We start from the raw sequence: 24929 nt of genomic DNA on the forward strand, positions 1-24929 counted from the left end.
CGTCACAACATGTATGTAGCCCGTCATGTGTGTGGTTCGTCATTTGAAAATATGTGGTCAGCGCGTCCAATGAACCTATGTGCATCACGTGTTTTGTTAAAATAAGTGCCTGCTGCAGACACGTCTAATGGGTTTATGAAAAAAAGACGCTTGCGTTTGCCAGATACTCGTATAATATTATGCGTAATCAGAGTCTACTGTTAAGGCCTCTCTTGCGTGTTTTTTGTGAACGTGCGTCTCCTTTATCATAAACGGTTTTGACGCGTGTGCATATAGGCACTTATTTTGACAAAACGAGCAACACAACACTCCAAACACATATTCTGAATGTGCGCCCCTCGGAAGAGCAGTCACGAGACGCCTCTGGTAAACAGGTTAGCAGTTTAACGCAGTGGGAGTTATTAACCAAACATAAACACAAAATAACTTACAGGCTATTCATTTTTTTAACTCTGTTCATTTGTTGTTTTTTCTGTAGTACTTTATGATATTTACCTGATGAAAGAAAAGTCAACTCTGCCACATATCATCACGAGTGCATGCCAACACTTGTACACCTGATCAACAGACCGTGACTTTGTAAAACTCAAATGAGAGTTATATTATCCTTAAAGGTATTTGAACAAACCCACTGCACTCTTAAGATAAACAGTGTGATAAATAAATAGTCAGTTTGATATGACTAAAACAACATATTTTCTAAATTAACCCCAACGGAATTTAATATGAAAAAAGTGCTCTCTAGTGGTCAAATGTCAACCTGACAACCTCGTTCAGAGTAACAGCATTTAATTTTTACAAACATTGTCAAAACATAATTCATTAAATTTACGATTTTTATACACCGTTTTTTTTCATACAAAGCCGTCAAAGATTACTTACTGCCCATTATGCCTGTTTGGCATGTAGGGCAGCAACAAAGGATTTCCACTCTTGTCTGTTTTGGGCCAATGACTTTACAGAGCCCCAGGTGTAATTTAGGCTCTTCAGCTCTTCCTCCACCATCCTGTGCCAGTTATTCTTGGCTTGGCCTCTTTTACGTTTGCCATCTGGTGTCGTACATTTCAGAAGCCGATCTTGGTCTTAATTTTGGCATTCAGGACTACCAATTTCCGGTCAGTAGCTTCCTTTCGGCTTTCACTAATGCCAATCATAAAGGTATCATTCGATGACCTTGAAAGCCCATCTCACACAATAGTGTTAATTTCCCCTGTTGCTGTTTCCGTAACAAAAGTTTTTTGTTATGGTACTGTGTTGTTAGCCCCGTGCCCAACCTCCAACCTGGAGGACCAGTGGATTACTCTTTGTCAGGCCCATACCCTTCGAACTGTCCAGCTTGGGTGACCCTGCAAGGAGACTGTGCTCCCGTTGGCATAGCTGTAGGGGTCACTGAGGCACGCAAGCCCCCCGACCTCGGCAAGGTCTCTGTTTTGACAAAACAATTCAAGGTAGACATACTGACCTGGACCAGTTTAAATCACATAGGAAGTAAAATGTTGTGATATGCAATGGACATGGACACACTGACAAAATGATTATAGAGCTTTATTTTTGTAACACTAGTTCTCCTAAAGTTTTTTTTACATCTAAATGAGAGCAAAACGGAGGTCATTGTGTTGGTCATTGGTCTTCGGGAACCCCCGATTGTGATTTGGGAAATCTGGACTCCTGCAGAAAACTGTCTGTGAGAAATTTAGGTGTTACTTTCGACTCAAGTTCAATAAAAATTCAGTAGTTATGTCCAGTTTCTTCCTATTAAGATTGCCATCAAAACCCAGGAGTTTTCTATCATTTCAAGAGTTAAAGAGAGTGATCCATGCTTTTGTGTCCTCACGGCTCGATTACTGTGATTCCCTTTATATGGAAATAGTCAATCAAACATAAATTGACTCCAAATGCAGCTGCCAGACTTTCGACTGGCACCTGCAGATTTGATCACATTTCCCCTGTATTATGCTTTTTGTTGGTTAGTCTGTTACAGAATTGAGTTTAAAATCGGCTCCTGAATACCGAGCGATCTTTTAAGCAAAAATATCTCTGCTAGACCATTGAGGTCTTCTGAGAAAAGTGTGTTGAGCTTGGGGGTGATTGTGCCTTTTCAGTCGTTGGGCAAAACTGTGGAATAGTCTCAGACCTAGTCCACAGGGACACAGGTATTTTTATAACAGTGATTTTTTTTTTACGTGGTTCAGCCGTTCGTCCACACGCAGTATTAGGGCACTAAAACCGAACATTTTTGAAAACCACTAACAAGGTGAGGATTATAAGAAACTCTGGTTGCAGCGTTGTGATGTAGACAGTAAGGGGCGGTTTCCCGTACAGGGATTAGACTAGTCCTCGACTAAAATAAATCTAAGAGCATCCAAACTGAAAGCAACTTGCACTGACATATCTTAAAATACATCACTGCCCTTTGTTTTGCCTCAAATGGAAGCCAGTAGTGTTTTTAGTAAGGCATGTTTGTTAAAACTAGTATACATTTCCTAATTAAACTAAGGCCTAGTCCCGATTTAAGATAATCCCTGTCCGGGAAGCCACCCCTAAAAGCGTCACTTTTGCATCCTATTTGCCAAGGTGGTTTTTCCATTTGGGTAATATCACCACCTTCTGGTATGGCATGCTCTTTACAGCATGTTTTTGCTTTTTCATGTGGACAGATTTTAAACAGAGCATGTGTAAATGGGATTTTTTGAGGAAAACTTTGGTTATAAAAAATACCCATGTCCGTGTGGATCAGAGTTTCCCTCAGATTAGTTCCTTCCGAATATAAAAACTTAATTTTTCCCAAGGCTTATAATTGTGAGTAATAAGGAGCTTTCATCATCAGTGGTTTCAGTCTTCCTCCTTGGTGTATTTGCAGTCAAAATCGGTTTTATTTTATGTCTTTTTAGCAAGGTTTGTACAGCAAGGTTGTCAACCAATGTTGTTATTATTGTGCTATAGATACATTTTGATTGCATTTTAATTGTTTGCATTTAGATGTTTAGGCATGCCCATTATGTTTGTCTTTAAACCCTATTGCCCATTGTGGGATTATAGTTTTAAACTAAATGCATTTATGTCCAGGTACAGATGAACACTACACACTGTAACAAGTTTGTACCTCAAACTTCGACAAATACTGAAAGCACCTGCTTTGCTAAAATGCAAGATCCAGAGGACAGACTGAAAAACCAAAGCTTTACAGATATAATTGTGCACCATTTGAAGAGCTTTAAAACTGAGACAAATTCGTTCAAGATAAGATTTATTATGGTAAATTAACCGTAAATCCTTTAGTGAAGTTTTCACCTTGACTCGTGTTCCCATAAAGAATGAAATAAGTAGAACTCAAGTCAGAGGAGTTAAAACTGGAACCCTCACTGGAATTACTAACAATATTGATGAGCGGAACAGAAGTGGGGCTAGAAGTGGATTCCTCCACTGTGGTAAAATTGCCAAGAGGGCCAGGCGTTGGTTCCTCAGGACCCTGGCCATGGTGTTGGTCGGACTTTTCAACACCAGTTTTTTCTGAGGTTTCTGAGCTGACGTTATGAGAAGAATTCTCAGCCTCGCTTAGCATTCCTGGAGAGGTTAGGACCATCAGTTAGTTACCCAGTTAACCAAAAATAGCCAATGATGCAGATTGAGGCATGATTAAATTGATACTCATGAAAGGAATCACCTTTTAAGATGAGGTCAGCTGCATTCTCCAGTTTAAGAAAGTCAGCAACAACACGCTCCGCTTCTGCTGATCCCACATTATTCCCAGTAGGACTACCTAGGGACAACACATTCAGATAATAAGCCTGGCTATTATATGGACAAATATGAGACTTTAACTTCAGTTCAAAGGGTTCACATTGTATCAATAAGATAATCCAAATTATAAATGTAATGTTTTTACAATAAGTGCATTTACAACAAATCAACCAAAGAGACAGCAAACAAACTCATTTAGTATGTGGGCACAAATTAAGTATAAGCATACCTCTACATACCAACTGGTGACAAAGTAATACTAAAGTAAAGAGTCTGCAAGAACCCATTTTGAACACACCAACAGCTCCTTTGCTTTTATAATTGCAAGCCAAACACTTCGAAATATTTCCATTTATAGTTCACACCCGAACACTTCATGAATAGATTAATGGGAACAGGTGCACACTTCTGAATCGAGGGTTTGCATCAACGTCATTTAACACGTGAACACCCGGCAACACGCCCCCTACGGGAGGAATGAAAACATTCAACAAAATGCTGTTCTGGATAGAGGGTATACAGCTACAGCCAAACCTCGCCAGATGTTGGGTTTAGGGTTAGGTTTGGGGATAGGATTAGGATGAAAACGGCGGTTCTTGCTAGATTGGACACAGCTATAGCCTAAATCCCGTTTATTGTTGGGTTTAGAATTAGGATAAAAACGGCGCTCATCCGGCGAGATTTCGACCGTAGCTGTATCCCTTCTAGCCACAACCACAAAATGGCTGGGTTTAAACTTTAAAGGCATCGTTCACTCAAAAATTACAATTCTGTCATAATTTACTCACCCTCGTGTTGTTACCAACCTGTATAAATGTCTTTATTTTGATGAACATAAAGGAAGATATTTTTAGGAATGTTTGTAACCAAACCATTCATGAGCATCATTTACTTCTATAGTATTCTTTTATCCGATATGGGAGTGAATGGGGCTCATACTTGGTTTGGTTACAAACATTTCTTTAAAATATTTTCCTTTATGTTCATCAGAAAAAGAAATTTATGCATAATTGTAACAACATGAGAGTGAGAAAATGATGGCCGAATTTTCATTTTTGGGTGAACTGTCCCATTAATCATCCTAATTGTACATACAAACAAATCATTTTATTTTTCAGAACAGAACTAAGACAATATGTCAAGACTCTTAAAAATCTTTTATCCATTTGTTGCTATTCTGATTGTAATAATAAGCACATTGTAATTCTCTCTCTCTCTCTCTCTCTCTCTCTCTCTCTCTCTCTCTCTCTCTCTCTCTCTCTCTCTCTCTCTCTCTCTCTCTCTCTCTCTCTCTCTCTATATATATATATATATATATATATATATATATATATGTATGTATGTATGTGTGTATGTATGTATGTATGTATGTATGTATGTATGTATGCAATTTCTTGTTCTCTCAGTTTTACTTTTTTTTATTGAACTTAAAAAAAATCAGAATTACACAAATGGGCAAGTCCACAAAACATTCAGGTTTTCACATTTAACATACTGTACAACAATAAAATAACTAAAAATAAAATGGGCATCACAAAAGATTAAATTCATTTAAAAGAAAAAAACCATCATCCAAGTGAACGGATTCACTTGTTGTTATGACAACGTGTGTCACGTGATGTATCAACATGGCCAATGTAGTACGTCCGAATTACATTCATACTATATAGATCGTAGGCTACTGTTTAACGGTCGTTGACCATATAATTCATTCAGTTGGTACTGTCACAGTATGCTACTTTTGATGCAGGGACGGTCTTTTAACAGCTCTGCTTCTAAAGAGGCTAGAAGCGGAAGTATGTAACAGCTGGGCGCTTCTGATTGGTCTGCCTGACGCGTAACCCGGAAGTGTGGTGATCAGTCGTGTTGGTTGTCAGTGCTCAGGAAGATGGCAGGGGTGTTTGAGGTGGAGGTTGACGGTGTTGAGCACGACCACGGACATGGACATCGCGACGATGCTTCACAGGTTTGCGAGCAGCACGATATGTTTGCAGATGAAGCTGCGAAATAGACAGCCGCTCATATTCACCGCAGACGTAGAGCTTAATCGCAAGCGGCTAACTGCTCACGTTATCTAATGGAGACTTTGATCAGACACAATTCAGTAAATGTTCACTACAAAGAGCACTTCGTTGTAATACTGGGTTGTATGATGGGAATTCTGTCTTAAAATGAATACAATGAAACCACTGCAGGTTGCATTTAGGCAAGATAAGGTAGATTTTTAACCGAAAGGCTGATCAGTGGCTGTGTTCTTAGGACAAAAGTAGTTGTTTTTTAAGGGTAACGTTATGTTGCTACGTATTTAAAACGTTGTAATTTTGAACAGTCTATATTTACTGTTTTAATTGGCCTACACGTGACCTGTTGAAGAGCTTGATGTGTAAAATGTGTATTCCTGTGCATTGTCTTTTTGTAAGATGGCACTGAAAAAAATACAGTAAATGTGACTGTAAGCCACATGAATAGTTTATAGACAATCTTATAATGCAAAATCAAGCATTTGCTGCTAAAAAGCGTTTATTATGTTTTTAATTTGCTTTTGTTTTGTAAATATTGCAAACAATTACTAAAACTGAGTCACATTTCAACAGATTGATCTGTCCCAGCTGTCACCAGAGGAGAAATGGAGGTCTGTAGTTTTATCAATATTTGTGCTTTGGGTAGTAAATTTTTTGCGATGTACATGATCCTAGTTTTATTTTCAGAAAGTAAGCTACTTTAATAAAATGGTTAGCTCCAGTCTTAGATTCTGATTGGTCAAAAGCAGTGGTTTATTAATGATAAAACACAGCTACGACCGCTGCAACCCTTAGCAACTTAAACATATGTGAAACCTTTGGTAACTGCTCATAGTTGGTCAGGGACTATATCTTTTGTGATTTTACTTTAAGAAGTTGGATTGAATTTTTTAAAAAATATTTGTATTGTGTTGTAACTGTTTTATTAAAGCAATAATATTAATAAGGTATTCGAGTAGGGCTGCATAACAATTAATTGCAACTAATTGTTTACAGAATAAAAGTTTTTGTTTACATTATATATATATATATATATATATATATATATATATATATATATATATATATATATATATATATATATATATATATATATATATATATATATATATATATATTAGGGCTGTCAATAGATTAAAAAAATTAATCTAGATTAATCGCATGATTTCATGAGTTAACTGCGATTAATCGCAAATTAATCGCACATTTTTATCCATTCTAAATTTACCCTAATTTAACACTTTTCAGGTTTTTAATATTCTAATCATATATACATATATAGATGCTTTATGCAAATGTATGTTAACAACAGCCTGTTTACATTTTAACAGAATCACCAGCCATTGTTTTGTATATGAATTTTCCTTTCAGAAGATTTTTCTTTCTCCATTTTTGTTTGCTGCTGCATCATTTGTGACCTGTGCTGGCAAGTTGAGTCGGAATTAGCAAATTTAAAAAAAATAGTTGTTCATATTTTGACATTCTCTATTAAAACATAGAACAATGCATGATTTGTTGAAATATAACAAAATATGACAGAACTACACGTGTTTGAAGTTGAAAGAGTCAAATTACCACAAACATTTCCACATCCATACATTATATTACCACATTAATACCTTAAAATCACTGGTAAAACTAATAGATTTAGCACACACAAAGCAAAAACATCATCAATGTATGTTCAACTTTTTTTCCTTTTGTTTGATTGACATTGAGACAGACTGCTTAAAATCAAAGTGATCTAATATAATGTTACACATCAGATAGTTTTACCCAACAGTTAACCAAACATTTACTTAAAACATAACAGATTATATAGTCATGCATAAAAGCGAAACCAAAATGAATTGAGACGCATCTTTGTATTAGATTAAGCATTAGGAGGACGGTAACGTTACACCTCTCAGACGTATAAATAAAGATCATATCAGATGTCCAACGAGCATTTAGAGCATTGGATTTGGTAGACGATTTGCTTAATGTTCTTATTTCTATGAAAACCTTTTACTCATTTAGAGAGAGTCACATTTGTCTGCGTCTCTGTTCATTCAACTATGGGCTGGACCAAGGGTCAAACAGAAATTGCGCGTTGCGTTAATCTCCGTTAATAAAATTAGTGGCGTTAAAATGAATTTGCGTTAACGCGTTATTAACGCGTTAATTTTGACAGCCCTAATATATATATATATATATATATATATATATATATATATATATATATATATTTACATTTGTATATACATCTATATTTGTGTGTGTGTGTGTGTGTGTGTGTGTGTGTGTGTGTGTTTATAAATACATAATTATTAAAGCTCACGTAACACACGCTGTTTCTGCATTTCTGATGTTAATCTGGAGTACATATAGAGTAGTATTACATCCTTTATATCTCTGAAGAGTCTTTAGTTTTGTCAGATTTATAAAAGAAAGATTAGCTTTACCGAATCTTTCCGATAACGTACGAAAAAATGAAGAAGGAGGAGTTACTACCGCAGGAGGAGCGAGTACGAGTCATGCAACACTATACAACACTGTTTTAACTTATGATTCACTACATGTTCGTGTCATTTATATAATATACACGCGCCTATTTCCAACATAAGACAGAAGTCTTACTTACCACGTGTAACTCGTCATGACCCGGTTTTGAAAATCCACAGCATCAAACACACACGCAAAACTCCGCTGCTAATCCGGATAATAAACTATATCCATTGTTTCCATAAGGCTGGATGTCTTCTCCTTACATCCAAAAACACACTTCATTGTTGACTTTTGAAATTAAACAAAGCTGAGTGGCGTGATAAGCTGTTAGCAAGCTCTAGCGTCTCCCGCTGACTGACGGCTGGGCGGGGTTTTCCGGGGGAAGTTTTCCGGCGGAAGCCCATATAAAGAAGTGATATGTATCGAAAACCCCTGAAACGTCAGTTAGAACTGTAATCGAAAAAAACTAGCCAAAACTTGTACGAACCCTGGCGAAGTGCATTCGGCACAGAAATACTCTGAAACACGCCCAACTGCGGTTTTGACACTTTGCCTACGTTTAGCATGAGGAAACAACTCTATAACTGTGTTAATAAGTCAGAATGCTTGAAATACCATTAAACCCCCCCCTTTAAACACAGTACACAGATTACACACACACACACATATATGATGTAAACAAAAACTTTTATTCAACCAATTAAGATTAGTTGCGATTAATCGTTATGCAGCCCTTTGTCTAGTGGCGTGGCATATTTATGATACAGCACAGTCTTTTTTTGTCGCTTACTGCTTACATAAAGGTTGTAGTGTCTTCAGTTTGTTATGTAAATTTTATCCCATATTTTTGTGATGGATACTCCCCGTTAATTCTGTGTACTGTATAGAATGTAGAAACATTGGGAATCACTGCTATTAGATACTGAATGATTATGGGATTGATACAGCTTGTTTATAGCTGTACTGTATGTTAATGTTTTTCTTTTTTTAGGTTGGAACATGCTAAGATGCATGCCAAACACAAAGGGCACGAGGCCATGCACGCAGAAATGGTTCTCATACTTATCGTCACACTTGTGATTGCCCAACTTGTCCTGGTTCAGTGGAAACAGAGACACCCCAAATCATACAATGTGAGCACCTTTTACACTCCTCACACACATTCTACACAGTGTCATAAAAATGTATTTTAGGAGATTTAAATGTAGTAATAAAGTAATAATACTTGCTCAACTTACAGTTAAACATAAGGATATCTGCTTGTTGTTTAAATGTCTTTATTTGGTTAATTTATCTATTTTGGCTGAAGGGATAGTTCAATAGAACCTTATGCCTTGGATTATTAAAGGGGACATTTCGCAATACTTTTTTTAAGATGTCAAATAATAAAAATCTTTTTGGTGTCCACAGAGTACATATGTGAAGTTTTAGCTCAAAATAGCATATAGATAATTTATTATATTTTATTATGTTAAAATTGCCATGTTGTTGGTGTGAGCCAAAATTTGCCCTGTTAAATGCAAATTAGTCGATCTCTGCACTAAATGCCAGTGTCGTGGTTGTATAGTGCAGATTAAGGGGCAGAATTATCATCTTCTGACATCACAAGGGGAGCCAAATTTCAATTACCTATTTTTTTCACATGCTTGTTAAGAATGGTTTACCAAAACTAAGTTACTGGGTTGATTTTACTCACATTTTCTAAGTGGATCCAAGCACTGGCGATCTAATTATAGCACTTAAACATTCAAAAAGTCAGATTTACATGATATGTCCCCTTTAAATCCAAGTTAATATTCTTTTCTTCACCACTAGATGGAGCGGTTTCACACTAAATGTGAAACATATATGATGACTATAGACCAGATCAAGAGATGCAAACAACACTGGTCCAGAAGCACCTCCCGTTTACGTTTTTTAACACTAGATAAACGTTGGGATAAAATAAACCAACAGAACATATAAACCTGAATTAACTGAAGTTAAACAAACATCTTAAAGATAATAATATATGTAAAATATAAAAATAACTGTCACAAACTGTAACAGGAAGTGTTTTTGGACCAGCGTTGTTTACATCATTTGAACTGGTCTATAGCTTTCAGCATCACCCTATGAGTTAAGAACAGTAGCTACGCCCTGTGAAAGATGACATGGTTTATTAACAATGTATTATTATTTCTAAAATAATAATATGAAAAAATATATTTATATATTAAATATTTATATAATATAAATTATAAAATGCATATACACATGTAAATATTTCTTAAAGGATTAGTCCATTTTCATAAAAAAAATCCAGATAATTTACTCACCATGTCATCCAAAATGTTGATGTTTTTCTTTGTTCAGTCAAGAAGAAATTATGTTTTTTGAGGAAAATATTCCTGGATTTTTCTCATTTTAATGGACTTTAATGGACCCCAACACATAACAGTTTTAATGCAGTTCCGACGTTGTTGTATGTTTGATATGATTACTAATTAATGTCTTTGTGTCAGTTAAATGTTTAAAATGGTCAGCAAATGTGCGTTTCATATATGTAACACGTGACCTTTCCATGTCATCACGCAATTACGTGAGGTCACGCTGGCTGGTCACACAGCCAGAGAAAGACGAGAAGTTGTGGTTTAAAAGTGCATATTTTTTATTATTTTTTGCCAAAAATGACAATCGTTTCACTAGATGAGACCCTTATGCCTCGGTCTGGGAATGTTTAAAGTCCTTTGAAGCTGTGTTGAAACTGCAATTTTAAACTGCATTTAAAACTGTTAAGTATTGAGGTCTATTAAAGTCCATTAAAATGAGAAAAATCCTGGGATGTTTTTCTCAAAAATTTCTTCTCGACTGAACAAAGAAAGACAACAACACCCTAGATGGCATGGTGGTGAGTAAACCACCTGGATTGTTTTTTTTTTAAGAAAATGGACTAATCCTTTAAATAAAAACATGCTTTGTATTTATACACATAATTGTTATCAACAGTACAAACACATATATGATGTAAACAAAAACTTTTATTCTGCAAACAATTAGTAGCGATTAATCGTTATGCAGCCCTAAAGATTTGTAACACTTGTTCTTATTTTCGAAAGCATAAAAAAAATCTTATTATCATACAGTAATGAAAATCATCACACAATGTTTATTGTATTCTTAAAGGGATAGTTCGGCCAAAAACGATTTACTCACCCCCAAGCCGTCTGAGATGCATATGTCCATCATTTTCAGACACATTTTCAGTTATTTTAGAAAATGTCTTCAATGTTTCAGTGAATTAAATGTTATGGGGTCCACTCCTTCAAGTCCAAAAAATGTGCATCCATTCTTCAAAAAATTAACAAAAGGCCTTCTGGGGGTGGTCCGCACCGTTTTGTTGTAGAGATATCCACATTTAAAACTTTATAAACGAAAATAACTAGCTTGCTTTATTTTGTGACGGATGGATGCACATTTTTTGGAGTTGAAGGAGTGGACCCCGTAACTTTACATTTGATTAACTGAAACATCGAAGACATTTTCTAAAACAACTGAAAATGTGTTTGTCTGAAAAATTATAGACATATGAATCTCGGATGGCTTGAGAGTGAGTAACAACAAAACAAAATTGTCTGTGAATATACATCTTTCTAATTATGCTACTATATTACTTTTTAGTTGGTAACCCTCTTTCAGATGTGGGTGGTTCCCCTGTACTTCACCACTAAACTGCACTGGTGGAGGTTTCTAGTGACGTGGTTCATCTTCTCTATCGTCACCGCCTTCATCACTTTTCGCGCTACTCGTAAACCTCTGGACTGCACCACACCAAGGTAACTAAAAATGATGAGATGATGATGCTTTGACCCCGTTGTCAGGCTGTGGTAGACTTTGTGTCTTGTAACAGTTTCCAAGATATCAGCTTGCTAGTCTCACCAAAGAGCCCATCTGACGTGTGAAGCAAACAGTCCTAGTTCTGCTTTCTCTCTGGGAGACCGTTAAAGAACACGGCATACACGTATCCAGGAAATCATCTAAAATTGAACCATATTGACTTTAAAATTCCTGAGGTTTTTTAAATTTTGTGTGCTGTATGCATCAGCCGTTCAGCCAGTAACTGTCTGAGACTAACTGCTTGATTCAGTTTTTTCTTTTGGATGTAAAAAATCTTGTTTCTTTAGGACCATAAACAACACCCACGTATAATTTAGCTCAACAGTCATTACTGGAATGAATCGTAATGCTGTACAGTGTAATCTTAACAAATTTTTCGGAACTGTTGGAAGTTGGAATGTATTTACATTACATTTATGCATTTGGCAGACGCTTTTATCCAAAGCGACTTGAGATCTTTGAACACTGTAGTGTGAAATGTTTATATGCGTTCCATATTCTTTTGTCATCCTACAAATTTGTCACACGCACAAACCTGGCTCTGATGTCAAAACACTTCTCAAAATGCCTGGTTCAGATGCAAAAAACACAGAAATATAAACCTGATCCTAATATTTTTATAATGGACAAAGGTCATGGGACATGATTGACCCAACACAAAATCGTATGCAAAATCGTACAAAAAATTTCAGACCAAATGTGCAAAGATCTTTACAGTGCTTTACAACTATTGGCTTCATGAAAGATTTTCACAAACCTATGGGAGACGTCTCAGACACCACGTCTATATTTTTTACAGTCTATGGTTTGAACCCATGACCTGTGCTACTAAGCAATTTTTTTTGTAAGACTCATTATTTTTTTAGTGCTTGTTCATCTATTCTACCACAAGCAGAATGTTACTTGAATAAAGCATACATTAAAACAGTACAACGTGTACTACAAGGATATGGCTGTGTTTTACAATTCAAATATGTTTTTTAAGGGCAAGTTCAGTATTTTACACTTAAAGCCCTGTTTTCAGATTGTTTATGATGAAATAGAACGGTTTTGACTGAAATTTCGACATATGCGGCTGCCCCGAGAATTTTCGGGTGTTTGTTGTATCACCTCCCACCTTTATGATGGATGTATAGGTGCACTGGAACAATCCTTCCTAAAATGCAATAAACTTTCGTTTACAAAGACGTGAAACTCACCGAGTGGTCAAAGGTGTTCACTGATATGCAAAAGATGCTTTCCAACAGGTGTTTTAGCATTCGTTGTAAACTTGTGGACCTATTTTTCCAAACGCCTCACACCCATATATTTTTCCGTTGAGAGCTTGAATAATAGACACTCCAGCCCAGTTGGTGGCGATAATCTGCCTTTGCCAATTGCAAGAATGCAAACAAAGTCCCGGTGCTGAGTAATACCGTACCTCACAGCACATCTAATACAAGTCAATGGAGTTGGACAAAACTATGATAAAACCTGTTGGAAAGCATCTTTTGCAGCGATTTTTTGCGTGTCGGTGGACACCCCTGACCACTCGGTGAGTTTGCATCTTTGTAAACGAAAGTTTAATGCATTTTAGGAAGGATTGTTCCTGTTCACCTATACAGCCATTGTAGAGGTGAGAGGTGAGACAAGAAACACCCGAAAATTCTCGGGCCAGCATCATATGTCCAAATTTCAGTCAAAACCGTTCTATTTCATCATAAACAATCTGAAAACAGGGCTTTAAGTGTAAAATACCCAACTTGTCCTTTTACTGGTAATCAGAATGAGTTTTTTTTTTTTGCAATATAGTAACAAGAAATTGCTGAAAAATGCACCTAATTTTCCTGAGTATGTACCAGAAATTAATGGTCATATATGGTAATGGGCATATAAAGCTTAATTTTTCTTTATGCAAAATATGATTTCTTGTCATATTTTTCATGTGAAATACAGGACCTAATTTTGCCATGTTCATGATGGTGTTCGATCTCATCATTTATCCTTTTTGTCCCCTTACAGGCTTGTGTATAAATGGTTTCTACTCTTGTATAAGATCAGCTACACCACAGGCATTGTGGGTTATACTGTAGTTATGTTCACTCTTTTTGGCATCAATCTCATATTCAGGTGAGATATCAAGTTGTTATATGTAAATAGTTTAAAGGAATAGTCTACTCATTTTCAATATTAAAATATGTTATTACCTTAACTAAGAATTGTTGATACATCCCTCTATCATCTGTGTGCGTGCACGTAAGCGCTGGAGCGCGTTGCGACACTTCGATAGCATTTAGCTTAGCCCCATTCATTCAGTGGTACCATTTAGAGATAAAGTTAGAAGTGACGAGTAGTTATACGAGCAAGTTTGGTGGTACAAAATAAAACGTAGCGCTTTTCTAAGCGGATTTAAAAGAGGAGCTACATTTTATGGCGTAATAGCACTTTTGGGAGTATTTCGACTCGGCGCAGTAACACCCTCCCTCTCCCATTATGAGAGTGAGAAGGGGAGCGGACTTTTCAGGCGAGTCGAAGTACTCCCAAAGTGCTACACCATACAATATAGTTCCTCTTTTAAATCTGCTTAGAAAAGCGCTACGTTTTATTTTGTACCACCAAACTTGCTCGTATAATTACTCGTCTTAAATAGGAAAAACGTTGATGTGTTTGGTCACTTCTAACTTTATCTCGAAATTGGTACCATTGAATGAATGGGGCTAAGCTAAATGCTATCGAAGCGTCGCAGCGCGCTCCGGCGCTTACATGCACGCACACAGATGATAGAGGGATGTATCAACAATTCTTAGTTAAGGTAATAACATATTTTAATATTGAAAATGAGTAGACTATTCCTTTAATGTTGAGATTTTTTACCATTTTAATGATCTTATTTATTTCACAAAGTCTTACATTTTAATGTTTACAGTTTAAAAGATGAATGCAAAATGATTATAAAGCAATAAAGCAAAACAGGACAATATTAAAGCACATTATATTTCAAAACATACTGGTGTTTAGCAACTGCAGCGACTTATTTGTAAACAGATACATTAGCATGTAGGTAATGGGTCATATGAGCACGTAATCTCCCTAATGTGTTCCCGTTTTCGGGGTATGTTTCCTGCTAGACACTATAAACAAAGAGAAACAATGACAAAGAAGTTATAAATAGTTGCTGCATTCATAATGCATATTTTAGAGATCTGGATAAGATTCTGATCTTTTAAATGATAAAAAGGCAATTAAATAAAATAAGTTATCAAAATTTGGAAAAAACAGACTGGATTATCTGCTCTCAAATGCCATGTTCACTGTCAGCCCCGAAACTACGCCCACTCACAGGAACGCTGCCATCTCTCTCAGCTTTTAAATAAAGCTACAACCAGAATGAATGCTCGCGATTGTGTTAGACAGTGCGTCATTGAGCAACCGCTTTAGCCCCGCCAAAATAATCCTCAACACAAAAATGTGGAAAAACTCCACAATTCAGTGTACATAGTTCACAGTCATTGTATTGTGTTTCAACATTACCTTTCTAACTTGTGTTTAGAAACAGTTCTCTGAAATGACTTGACACAGACTTTAATTCTTTTGAATCTGTCATAATGTGACCCTTGTGACTCCCTATACATTTACTCATCCTCATGCCATTTCAGATTTTTACAGAAATACTGTCATACTATGTGCACATACTGTATAGGACTTGTTTCGCATACACCCATCATTAACGTAATCTAAATGACTCCAGTATAATATTTGTAATCTTAAACGAAACAATAGGTGCATGAGTTAATTATTAATATCTTGAGCTTATTTTAGTAATATGGAAACCAAAACAAATGCTTTATAGTGCTAATATGGGTGTTTTCACATTTAGTTAATTTTTAAAAGAACCAAACCTAGTTCACGTAAAGTGAACCAGAAAAGGAACTAGCCGAATGTGACCTCAGTCCTTTTGGTGTTCACAATATAGTTCAAAAGAGGACACAGTTCTTTTTTTGGTCCTCTTCAGAACTGAAGTGATCTCAGACCCTTTCTTGTTCACTCCACAGCAGTTTGTTTTGATACAGTGTCCAAACGACACGCAAAGCGAACCGGGACCTCATTGATTTCACATCTCAAAAAGAAAAAGAACCCAAAAGCATAGTTGTGTTTGACAAATGAAAACGTCTCGGGTTACGTATGTAACTGTTGTTCCCTGAGAAGGGAACGAGACGCTGCGTCTCCCTTGACATACTTCCTGCTTCCCTGTAACGCTGTATTTGGCAATATTTCAGATAGCGATATACTTCCTGGCACCCGCGTCACCCTGTCTTTGTTGTTAAGCCTCACCATTGGTTGAATTTGATATACACATTTAGATGCACTTACCCCTGGAAGCATCCCCAAAGTGTCACCACAGTGACACAGCGCGAGTTCCCTCAAAAGTGAACTGTAATAATGTATCTTAAAAGGTAACACGATGTAACCTTGCTCTCACTTGAAATGTGTCCCCACATTTAGTCCTTTAATTTGAGGGTATTGGACCTGGAAAGTCCGTGAAAGGTCCTTGAATTTGAAGTTAACTAAGGTGTTGGAACCCTGAGGGCTCAAACGAACTAAGTGTGAAAACACCCTAAAAGGACCCAAAAACGAACCAAACTCAGACCACGTCTGATGTGGTAGGATTTCTTTTGGAGATGTGAAATCGATGGGGTCCCGGTCCGCTTCGCGTGTCGTTTGGACACTGTATCAAAATCAACTGCTGCACAGAAAGCTCGGGTTTAAGTTCTTATGAAGTTATGATATGAACAAGAAAGGGTCTGAGAACACTTCAGTTCTGAAGATTACCAAGGATAGAACTGAGTCCTCTTTTGAGTCAACTGTGTTGTGGACACCAAGGGGACTGGGGTCGCATTTGGCTGGTTCCTTTTCTGGTTCACTTTGAGTGAACTGGGTTTGGTTCTTTTAAAATGAGCTATATGAGAAAACACCCTAAAAAATATCATACGCACATCAAGTCAAAAGACACGTCAGAACAGAAGTTATTGACATGCTGCCATTTATTTGATTTCAGGGCTTGTATTTTTGTTTGTTGTAGTTTCAGCTTTGTTTACTTTTATGATGAATGTATGTGCCTGTTTGAGTTTCAGCAGATGGACGAGACATTTTATGCCATATTTTATTAGATTTTTGGATGTACTTTTCTTTAAGATGGCCAAAAAAAAAGTTGAGCATTACTTTGCTGGATAAGCTGATCCGTGGACTTATGCTATGTTTTGTGCCCACTGTCTGTGCTCTTAGAATAAAGCCAGAAGATGCTATGGATTTCGGTGTATCTCTTCTCTTTTATGGGCTGTATTATGGCGTGCTTGGTCGGGATTTTGCAGAGATGTGCGCAGATTTTATGGCATCCACAGTTGGGGTGAGTGCCATCATCCGATTTAAAATCAATTGTGTGATTTCATACTTTTAAAGGGACATTCCACTTTTTTTGAAAATATGCTAATTCTCCAGCTCCCCTAGAGTTAAATATTAGATTTTTACTTTTTTGGAATCCATTCAGCTGATCTCCGCGTCTGGAGCTAGCACTTTTAGCATAGCACAATCCATTGAATCCGATTAGACCATTAGCATCGTGCTAAAAAATAACCAAAGAGTTTTGATATTTTTCCTATTTAAAACTTGACTCTTCTGTAGTTACATCGTGTACTAAGACCGACAGAAAATTAAAAGTTGCGATTTTCTAGGCAGATATGGTTAGGAACTATACTCTCAAACTGGCGTTATAAGCAAGGACTTTGCTGCCGTAACATGGCTGCAGCAGGCGTAGTGTTATTATGCAGTGCCCAAAAATAGTCCCCTTGGTTACTTTCAATATTTTATGGGCACTGCATAATAACTCTACGCCTGCTGCAGCCATGTTACGGCAGCAAAGTCCTTGATTATTACGCCAGTTTGAGAGTATAGCTCCTAGCCATATCTGCCTTGAAAATCACAACTTTTAATTTTCTGTCGGTCTTAGTACACGATGTAACTACAGAAGAGTCCAATTTTAAATAGGAAAAATATCGAAACTCTTTGGTTATATTTTTTAGCGCAATGCTAATGGTCTAATCAGATTCAATGGATTGTGCTAAGCTATGCTAAAAGTGGTAGCGCCAGACCCGGCGATCGGCTGAATAGATTTCAAAACGGTAAAAATCAAATGTTTAACTCTAGGGGAGCTGCAGAATGAGCATATTTTCAAAAAAATTGTCCCTTTAAAACAATATACTGTTAAAATCTAGCCTGATCTTGGTCTGATATTTTCAGATGTGTTGTGTTTCAGTTTTACAGTGCATCAGGAATGCCCACCAAACACCTGTCAGACAGCATCTGTGCCGTGTGTGGTCAGCCCATCCTTGTGGATGTGAGTGAAGAGGGCATCATCGAAAACACCTACAGACTCTCCTGCAATCATGTGTATCCTTTACAATAAATAGCTTCTCTAAACCTAAAATTTCTATGTTCCAGATGCAGATTAATAAATAACAAAAAGAGAAAATTTACGATCGTGTAAACATGTGAACGCTATGACCTTTATGCAGAGAAGTAGTTGCTATCTTCCTTTTCCATAGCATCTAGTATTTTTTCTGGTCACGTTGTTAATGGTCACCTATTGATGTGCTTTTTAGTTTCTAATCTGATCTTCGGTTACAAGAATGTCACGGCAGTTTTTCTGTACTTCTGCAATGTGGCCACAAGCGTGAGCTGGCAGTCTACCTGCATGACATGTCGTTTCCTTAACCAGGTTTTTCCACAGATTTCATGAGTTTTGCATACGAGGCTGGTGCATCGTGGGAAAGAAGCAGACGTGTCCGTACTGCAAAGAAAAGGTGGACCTTAAAAGGATGTTCAGTAACCCGTATCCTTCAAAAAATACCCATGTTATTTTTTTATGCATGGTCATTTTGCTAGATAAACAGCCATCTGTCTCTTTTACGTTTGTTCATATGTAATGCTATTCATAACCCCATATATTCATCCAAGCCTCTAATTTCAGGCATTAAACTTTTATGTGTGACTCGTCCTGTAATGTTTATGCTACAGACATGATTTAAAACCAAAGACTTAAGAAGATCAGAACCCTCACTTTGGATAAAATTGTCTACTAAATATCTAAATGTAAAGTAAATACAACAGCGGAGTGATTTTAACTCTTTCCCCGCCATTGACGAGTTAACTCGTCAATTAAGAGAAAATGCTTCCCTGCCAATGACGAGTATTTCCAGCTTTCTGCAATACCGCTATTATCCACCAGGTTCCACAACCTATAAAACCCAGAACTATCAGCCAAGGGCAAACAGCTGTATGTTCGTGTAAGTTTTGAGAATCGCTCTCAATTTGATCTCTATCAAAAGTCCTTCACAAAAATTTATTTTTTTTAGCTTTTTGCTTCTGGATTGCATTAAACTTTTGTGAAAATCATGAAAAATGCTGGTGCTGGCTGGCAACTTTTTTTTAAAAAAATGCTGGCGGGGAAAGAGTTAACAGAGTCTCTTTTGTGAGGAACTACTTTCTCGGACACTTCTATTTGATGCTTTATTCACCAAGTGCATTTTAATCTGCCACACTACGAGACTCACAACTCCATCAAAAGTTTACACATCAATAGCTCTGATATTCAAAGGGAATAGGGCATAGGGATGATCAATTCATCCACGGATTCATGACGTAGGGAGCAGTGATGCACGGGTTGATCTGAAATGAGCGGTTACCCATGGTTAAGGTTTTTACAAATTTGTTTAAACTGTCTTGCATTTACCTCAGACGAGCGGAGAGGAAGGAGCGCGGCGCATGTAGTAACATCATGTCACAATCACATGTAATAATACACCTGACTTTATCACTATGAATATAAACAAATAGGATGGCTTGTAGTACTCACCATTAAGCTAGCATATCGATACTGGTAAAGTTTAATATATACTTTGTTTGATTCGGTAACAAACGAGTCAGTTATATTTATAAGACAAAGCTAAAAACAGATTGCATTGATACACGTTTTTTTACACTGTGATGAAGGTGAATTTCGTGGAAGATTCATAACAAATACAGTGTTTTGCATGAAGAGTTTCCGTGATGAAAGCATTGTTGACTCTGATGAGGACTACACTCCGGCTACCGCATTGTCGACTGGAGGAAAAGCCACGCGATATTTAATTTCGTTTGATTTCTTCATTTATTCCTTTTTTTGCCTCGTTTGCCTTCGTGGACTGCATATGCAGGTACTGTGAGTTCTGAATGCTCTTTCTCTGCAGTACTTTTGCTCTTGCTAGAGTGCCTCCTGCACATTCACATCAATCAAGTGTGCGCATGTCTGGGCAGATCCCACAGCAACAGGGGTGGTGCCATGGTCGCGCAAGCCAATCATTTGTTTCGTCCCGAATGGAAATAATTAGCGGTGTTTGGAGCAGTCGTGAGAGGTCTACAGACACTCGAGTTTTATACTCTCTTTTTCAGAGTACTTACATTTTAATTATGTATTGATATACTGTATAAAGACAGTTTAAACAAATTTGTAAAAAAGTTTTTTTAGATAATTCCTGCCTATCCTGCCTCTAACTATTTAAAACAATTACTACTTTTAAAAAATGCGGGAGTGGATCGGGTACAACACTTATTTTAAAAAAATTTGCGGTCCGAGTTGCGGGCAGGTTAGTTGAAAACGTTGGTCGGGTTGTTTATACATTGACCCGCTGACCACTGTTAGGGAGCTAGGGAACTGATTGACACAGAAAGTCTTTAAAAACAGCATTTGTGCAACTGAATATGTGAGCGTGTGACCATCTGGATTCCTTTACATTCTTCCTCGGAAATGCAAATTATAGAGCAGAAAATGAAATTGTTAAATTCTGGTTTCAGTTCCCAGTTTATATCCTCTGGATTATTTCTGGTGTCCATTTACTGCTTTAGATGTGTGGAAAAATACCAGGTGTGCAAAACACAGGAAAGCTTTGATTTTCTCACCACTTGAGTTTTCCTTGCCGGAAACTTTTGTGTAGTTTCCTCATACCGATGAATGAAATTTTCAGCTGATTATGAGCCATTCATCTTACAAGAAAAGCTCTAATTCCTTATGAGAAGATGAAGTTACTTCCAAAATGTTTGAACTGTTAGTCAAATTACTCGTGCTATTAATGGTTTCATTATGATGTCATTCAATCTTTTTTTAACAACAGACTATGAGTCATATCAAATGAAACGTGACAGTGTGACACACCTCCCATGCTTTGTCACAAGCCGCAAGTTTCTACTGTAAGGGAGGTTGCGCAAATTTCGCAAGACATTATATAATACTATTACGTGCCGTTTCCCTCATAAGTTACTGCATATAGACCATTTTGCAAGATATAAACAACACTGGTCCAGAAGCACTTCTTGTTTCAGTTTTTTAACACTGAACAAAATAATATAACAGAAAATTTAGAATCTAAACGAAATCAAAATGTAAAATAACATAAAAATCATCCCACATAATGCAAAGAAAAATCTGTGAAAATGAATATAACCATCTTTATTATTGACTAAGTAAGATAATGTCGATAATATTGAAATTTAATATATTAAGTGAAATCAAACTTTAATGGTCCACATCCAATTGTCCTTAACTTTGATTTGTCAGATGGGAGAGACCCCACGTCATGTACGGGCAGCTTTTGGATTGGCTACGCTACCTTGTGGCATGGCAGCCGGTTATAATCGGACTGGTACAGGGCATCAATTACATCCTGGGTTTGGAGTAACTACAGCGGCCCGTGCGAAAGGACTAGCAAACCTGTTTCAAGACATCGATTTGATTCCAAGGACGCTGGGACTTTTCAAGGACTGCGTGTGTCTGATGTGTTATGTACTGTATATAGACACACGGCAGGCTAATATGTTTTCAAAAGAAATTTTACTTAGTCTGACCTCGTTGATCATCTCCGTTTATGGATTACGTGAAGCTTGGACCTCGTTGTTGAATCACCTGGTCTCCAGAAGGCTTTTTCTGTAAAGCAACGTTTAATTTACTGTATTTTTAGATCTGAAATGTGTACGTTTTTCTTGTGTTAACAGGCATTATATTGTCGCACCACATTGTTTCAGTATGTTTTCATTTTGCACATCAGACTCGAGTTATACGAAGGACAGGGGAAGCCTTTGAGCGTGTTTGTGCGTGCATGTGAGTGTGTGATGGTGTAATAAATGATGTCTTCTATCTAATAGTGGTCGACCGATATATATATATATATATTATTATTATTATTATTATATTATTTTTTTTAATAGCCGATGCTGATTCAGATTTTGAGAAAGCAATGTGGCTGATTGGCTGACAAATATAATTACAGTAGATGAAAGACAAATAGAAAATAAACATTTGTTACATAATATTTATAAATATACCTTTTTAAGTACTAACTTAAGAAATATTTACATTAGGGAATGCAAATCTGACATCTCAGAGTACTGTTTGATCAAGACTTTTATTGTTGTTCTATGTAACACGTGAATAATGATTGGTCGGTCAGACTTTGGCTTTACATCTGGGCGTCTTTTATTCAGAACAACAAATTTCAGAAAGCCAATTAAAAAGATTTCTCATATATTGGCCAGTGCAATTTATCGGTCTATCACTATGTTCTAACCAATAATGCGCAGTATAAAGGACACATTCATCCATTCAGGTGATTTTTAGAGTTTAATTATTTGAAATAGTTCTCCATGTATGTGTTCACTTGTTTTCTGCCAGGCTTACTTGCAGTTCTTGTGCCGAGTCCCAACTACACCAAACCGAGGTACTTTATAAGACTGTATGTTGAATGGATAAAAACATGATGTTGAATTGTTTACTCAAGTCGACTCTTTATTAGTAATGGAAGTCGAGCATCACTATTTTTGTTCAATATGAGTGATTCAAGCAGACCTCCAGCTCGGTTCTCGATCTTGTTTCGGTTACAAACAATCTGTCGGGAAATATTTCACAGAAGCTAAGGAGACAGGAATTTCGTTGAACCTAGCAATAGCAACACGCTAAAAACCACTCGGGATACCTTAGCGCATGGGTCTTCAACAGGGGCTCCCACGAAAATTGTTTGAATTTGAACAAAATTTAATTAGGCATAAAAAATGCATATATATGGTCTAAAAAAATGTACACTGTAAAAAAATTCAGTAGAAATTACAGTGTTACTTTACAGTGTTACTGGCAGCTGGTTGCCGGTGACTTGCTGTAGATTTGAATTTGTGTTATTTGCTGGCGAGAGTTTGTTCAAAGTTAAATACATTTTAACAAGTCTTTGTCTTTACGGAATAAAACTATACAATAACAGCCTTATGCAAAGCATTCTGGGAATCAGAAATGATCATCAACCTTTTTCTATTTTTTGCTTCAGATTTTTTTCCTGAATGCTTTGCTTGATGCTGTTACTTTAGTTTTACTAAAATAACTTGTTAATGTTTAATGTTCATTTAACTTTAAACAAAATGTTGCAGGTAAATAACATCAATTTGAATCTGCAGTGGGTTGCTGGCAACCAGCTGCCAGTAACACTGTCATTTCTACAGAATTTTTTTACAGTGTAGTTTTCACGGTAAAAAACTGTTGCAAAACAAACACTTAAAAAAAACAGGAAATGTGAAAAACTTTGCAGGTAAAATTTTTAAAATACAGCGCCATTTTCATTATCATTACAGTAAAGTTTTGTACATTTCACAATTCTTACCATTATTAACTGATATATTTGTCTGTTATTATAAATCTGCTTTGTATTTTATACAATTCAAACATTTTACTTAAAAAAAAAAAACTGTACAATTTACTTTATTTTACTGTGAAACTAAAAAATATTTGCAAAATCGAATACAGTTTTTAACCGTAAATGTCAGGATTTATCAGAGTTAGCCACTTGATTGGTTTTTACCATATTTTTTTTATTTTTATTTTACAGTGCAATAATAATTCAAATTAAAACTTGAATCAAATGAAGATGTTCCCATATTAAAACCTATTACAGTTTTTAGTCGTGAATGTAGGTTTTTACCGTAGGATTTAAAAAATTCTGTTAAAATTACGATTTTTTTTACAATGTAGACTAATAATAATTCAAATTAAAACTTGAATAAAATGAAGACGTTCCCATATTAAAACCTACAGTTTTTAACAGTAAATGTCAAAGTTTTTAGAGTTAGCCAATTAATGGGTTTTTACCGTAGTATTAAAAAAAATCTGTTAGAACTACGCATTTTTACAGTGCAGACTAATAATAATTGAATGTTCCCATATTAAAACCTTTTACAGTTTTTAGCCGTAAATGTCAACGTTTTTAGATTTAGCCAATTAATCGGCTTTGACCTTAGTATTAATTTTTTTTACAATGTAGACTAATAATAATTCAAATTAAAACTTGAATAAAATGAAGACGTTCCCATATTAAAACCCAGTTTTAACCGTTAAGGTCAAGGTTTTTCAAAGTTAACCAATTAACTGTTTTACCATAGCATTTGTATATTTTTGTTAATCAAAATTACTATTTTTTACAGTGAGTTGACTAATAATAATTAAAAATTATTAAAGTTGAATTAAAGATATTCCCATATTTAAATCTTGTTTAGTAAAATTAAAAAGGTAGTTTGCCAAAAATTAAAATTTTAATATATTTTAAATGTTACTATCATAACACAGCATGTAAATCCAGTATTCATTTGATATATGTATTCGGGTGCGTCCTTCTACCATTAGGGGCTCCTATACCATGGCACGCACCCACTCACAATACTCAAGAACTATAACACGCTGTAAATTATTAGGAACACCTTTGT

At 36.2% G+C, this 24929-nt stretch overlaps 1 protein-coding gene and 1 long non-coding RNA gene across 2 annotated transcripts; one reads left to right on the top strand and one right to left on the bottom strand.

Moving 5' to 3' along the window:
* Positions 1–3230: 3230 nt before the first annotated feature.
* Positions 3231–4128, bottom strand: LOC141366219 (uncharacterized). Its single transcript, XR_012371318.1, has 3 exons — positions 3971–4128; positions 3665–3760; positions 3231–3564 (listed from the first exon to the last, which is right to left on the bottom strand). It is a non-coding gene; the product is annotated as an uncharacterized lncRNA (long non-coding RNA).
* Positions 4129–5557: 1429 nt separating this feature from the next.
* rnf121 (ring finger protein 121) lies at positions 5558–22953 on the top strand. Its single transcript, XM_055180505.2, has 9 exons — positions 5558–5707; positions 6336–6373; positions 9241–9382; positions 11910–12064; positions 14127–14234; positions 17388–17508; positions 18415–18548; positions 18889–18990; positions 21751–22953. The coding sequence occupies exons 1-9, from the start codon at positions 5630–5632 to the stop codon at positions 21869–21871; spliced, it is 999 nt and encodes a 332-aa protein (XP_055036480.1). The 5' UTR covers positions 5558–5629; the 3' UTR covers positions 21872–22953.
* The last annotated feature ends 1976 nt before the right edge of the window (positions 22954–24929 follow it).

This window comes from Misgurnus anguillicaudatus, chromosome 9 (assembly GCF_027580225.2).
Source record: "Misgurnus anguillicaudatus chromosome 9, ASM2758022v2, whole genome shotgun sequence".
In the NCBI taxonomy this organism is placed as follows: domain Eukaryota; kingdom Metazoa; phylum Chordata; class Actinopteri; order Cypriniformes; family Cobitidae; genus Misgurnus; species Misgurnus anguillicaudatus.

Excerpts from the sequence above, each read along its gene's own strand:
- rnf121 (XM_055180505.2), top strand. The coding sequence starts at position 5,630 with ATGGCAGGGGTGTTTGAGGTGGAGGTTGACGGTGTTGAGCACGACCAC. Across the intron at positions 12,065-14,126 it reads CTGGACTGCACCACACCAAG|GCTTGTGTATAAATGGTTTC; the intron begins GTAACTAAAAAT and ends GTCCCCTTACAG. Across the intron at positions 18,991-21,750 it reads AAAAGGATGTTCAGTAACCC|ATGGGAGAGACCCCACGTCA; the intron begins GTATCCTTCAAA and ends TTGATTTGTCAG.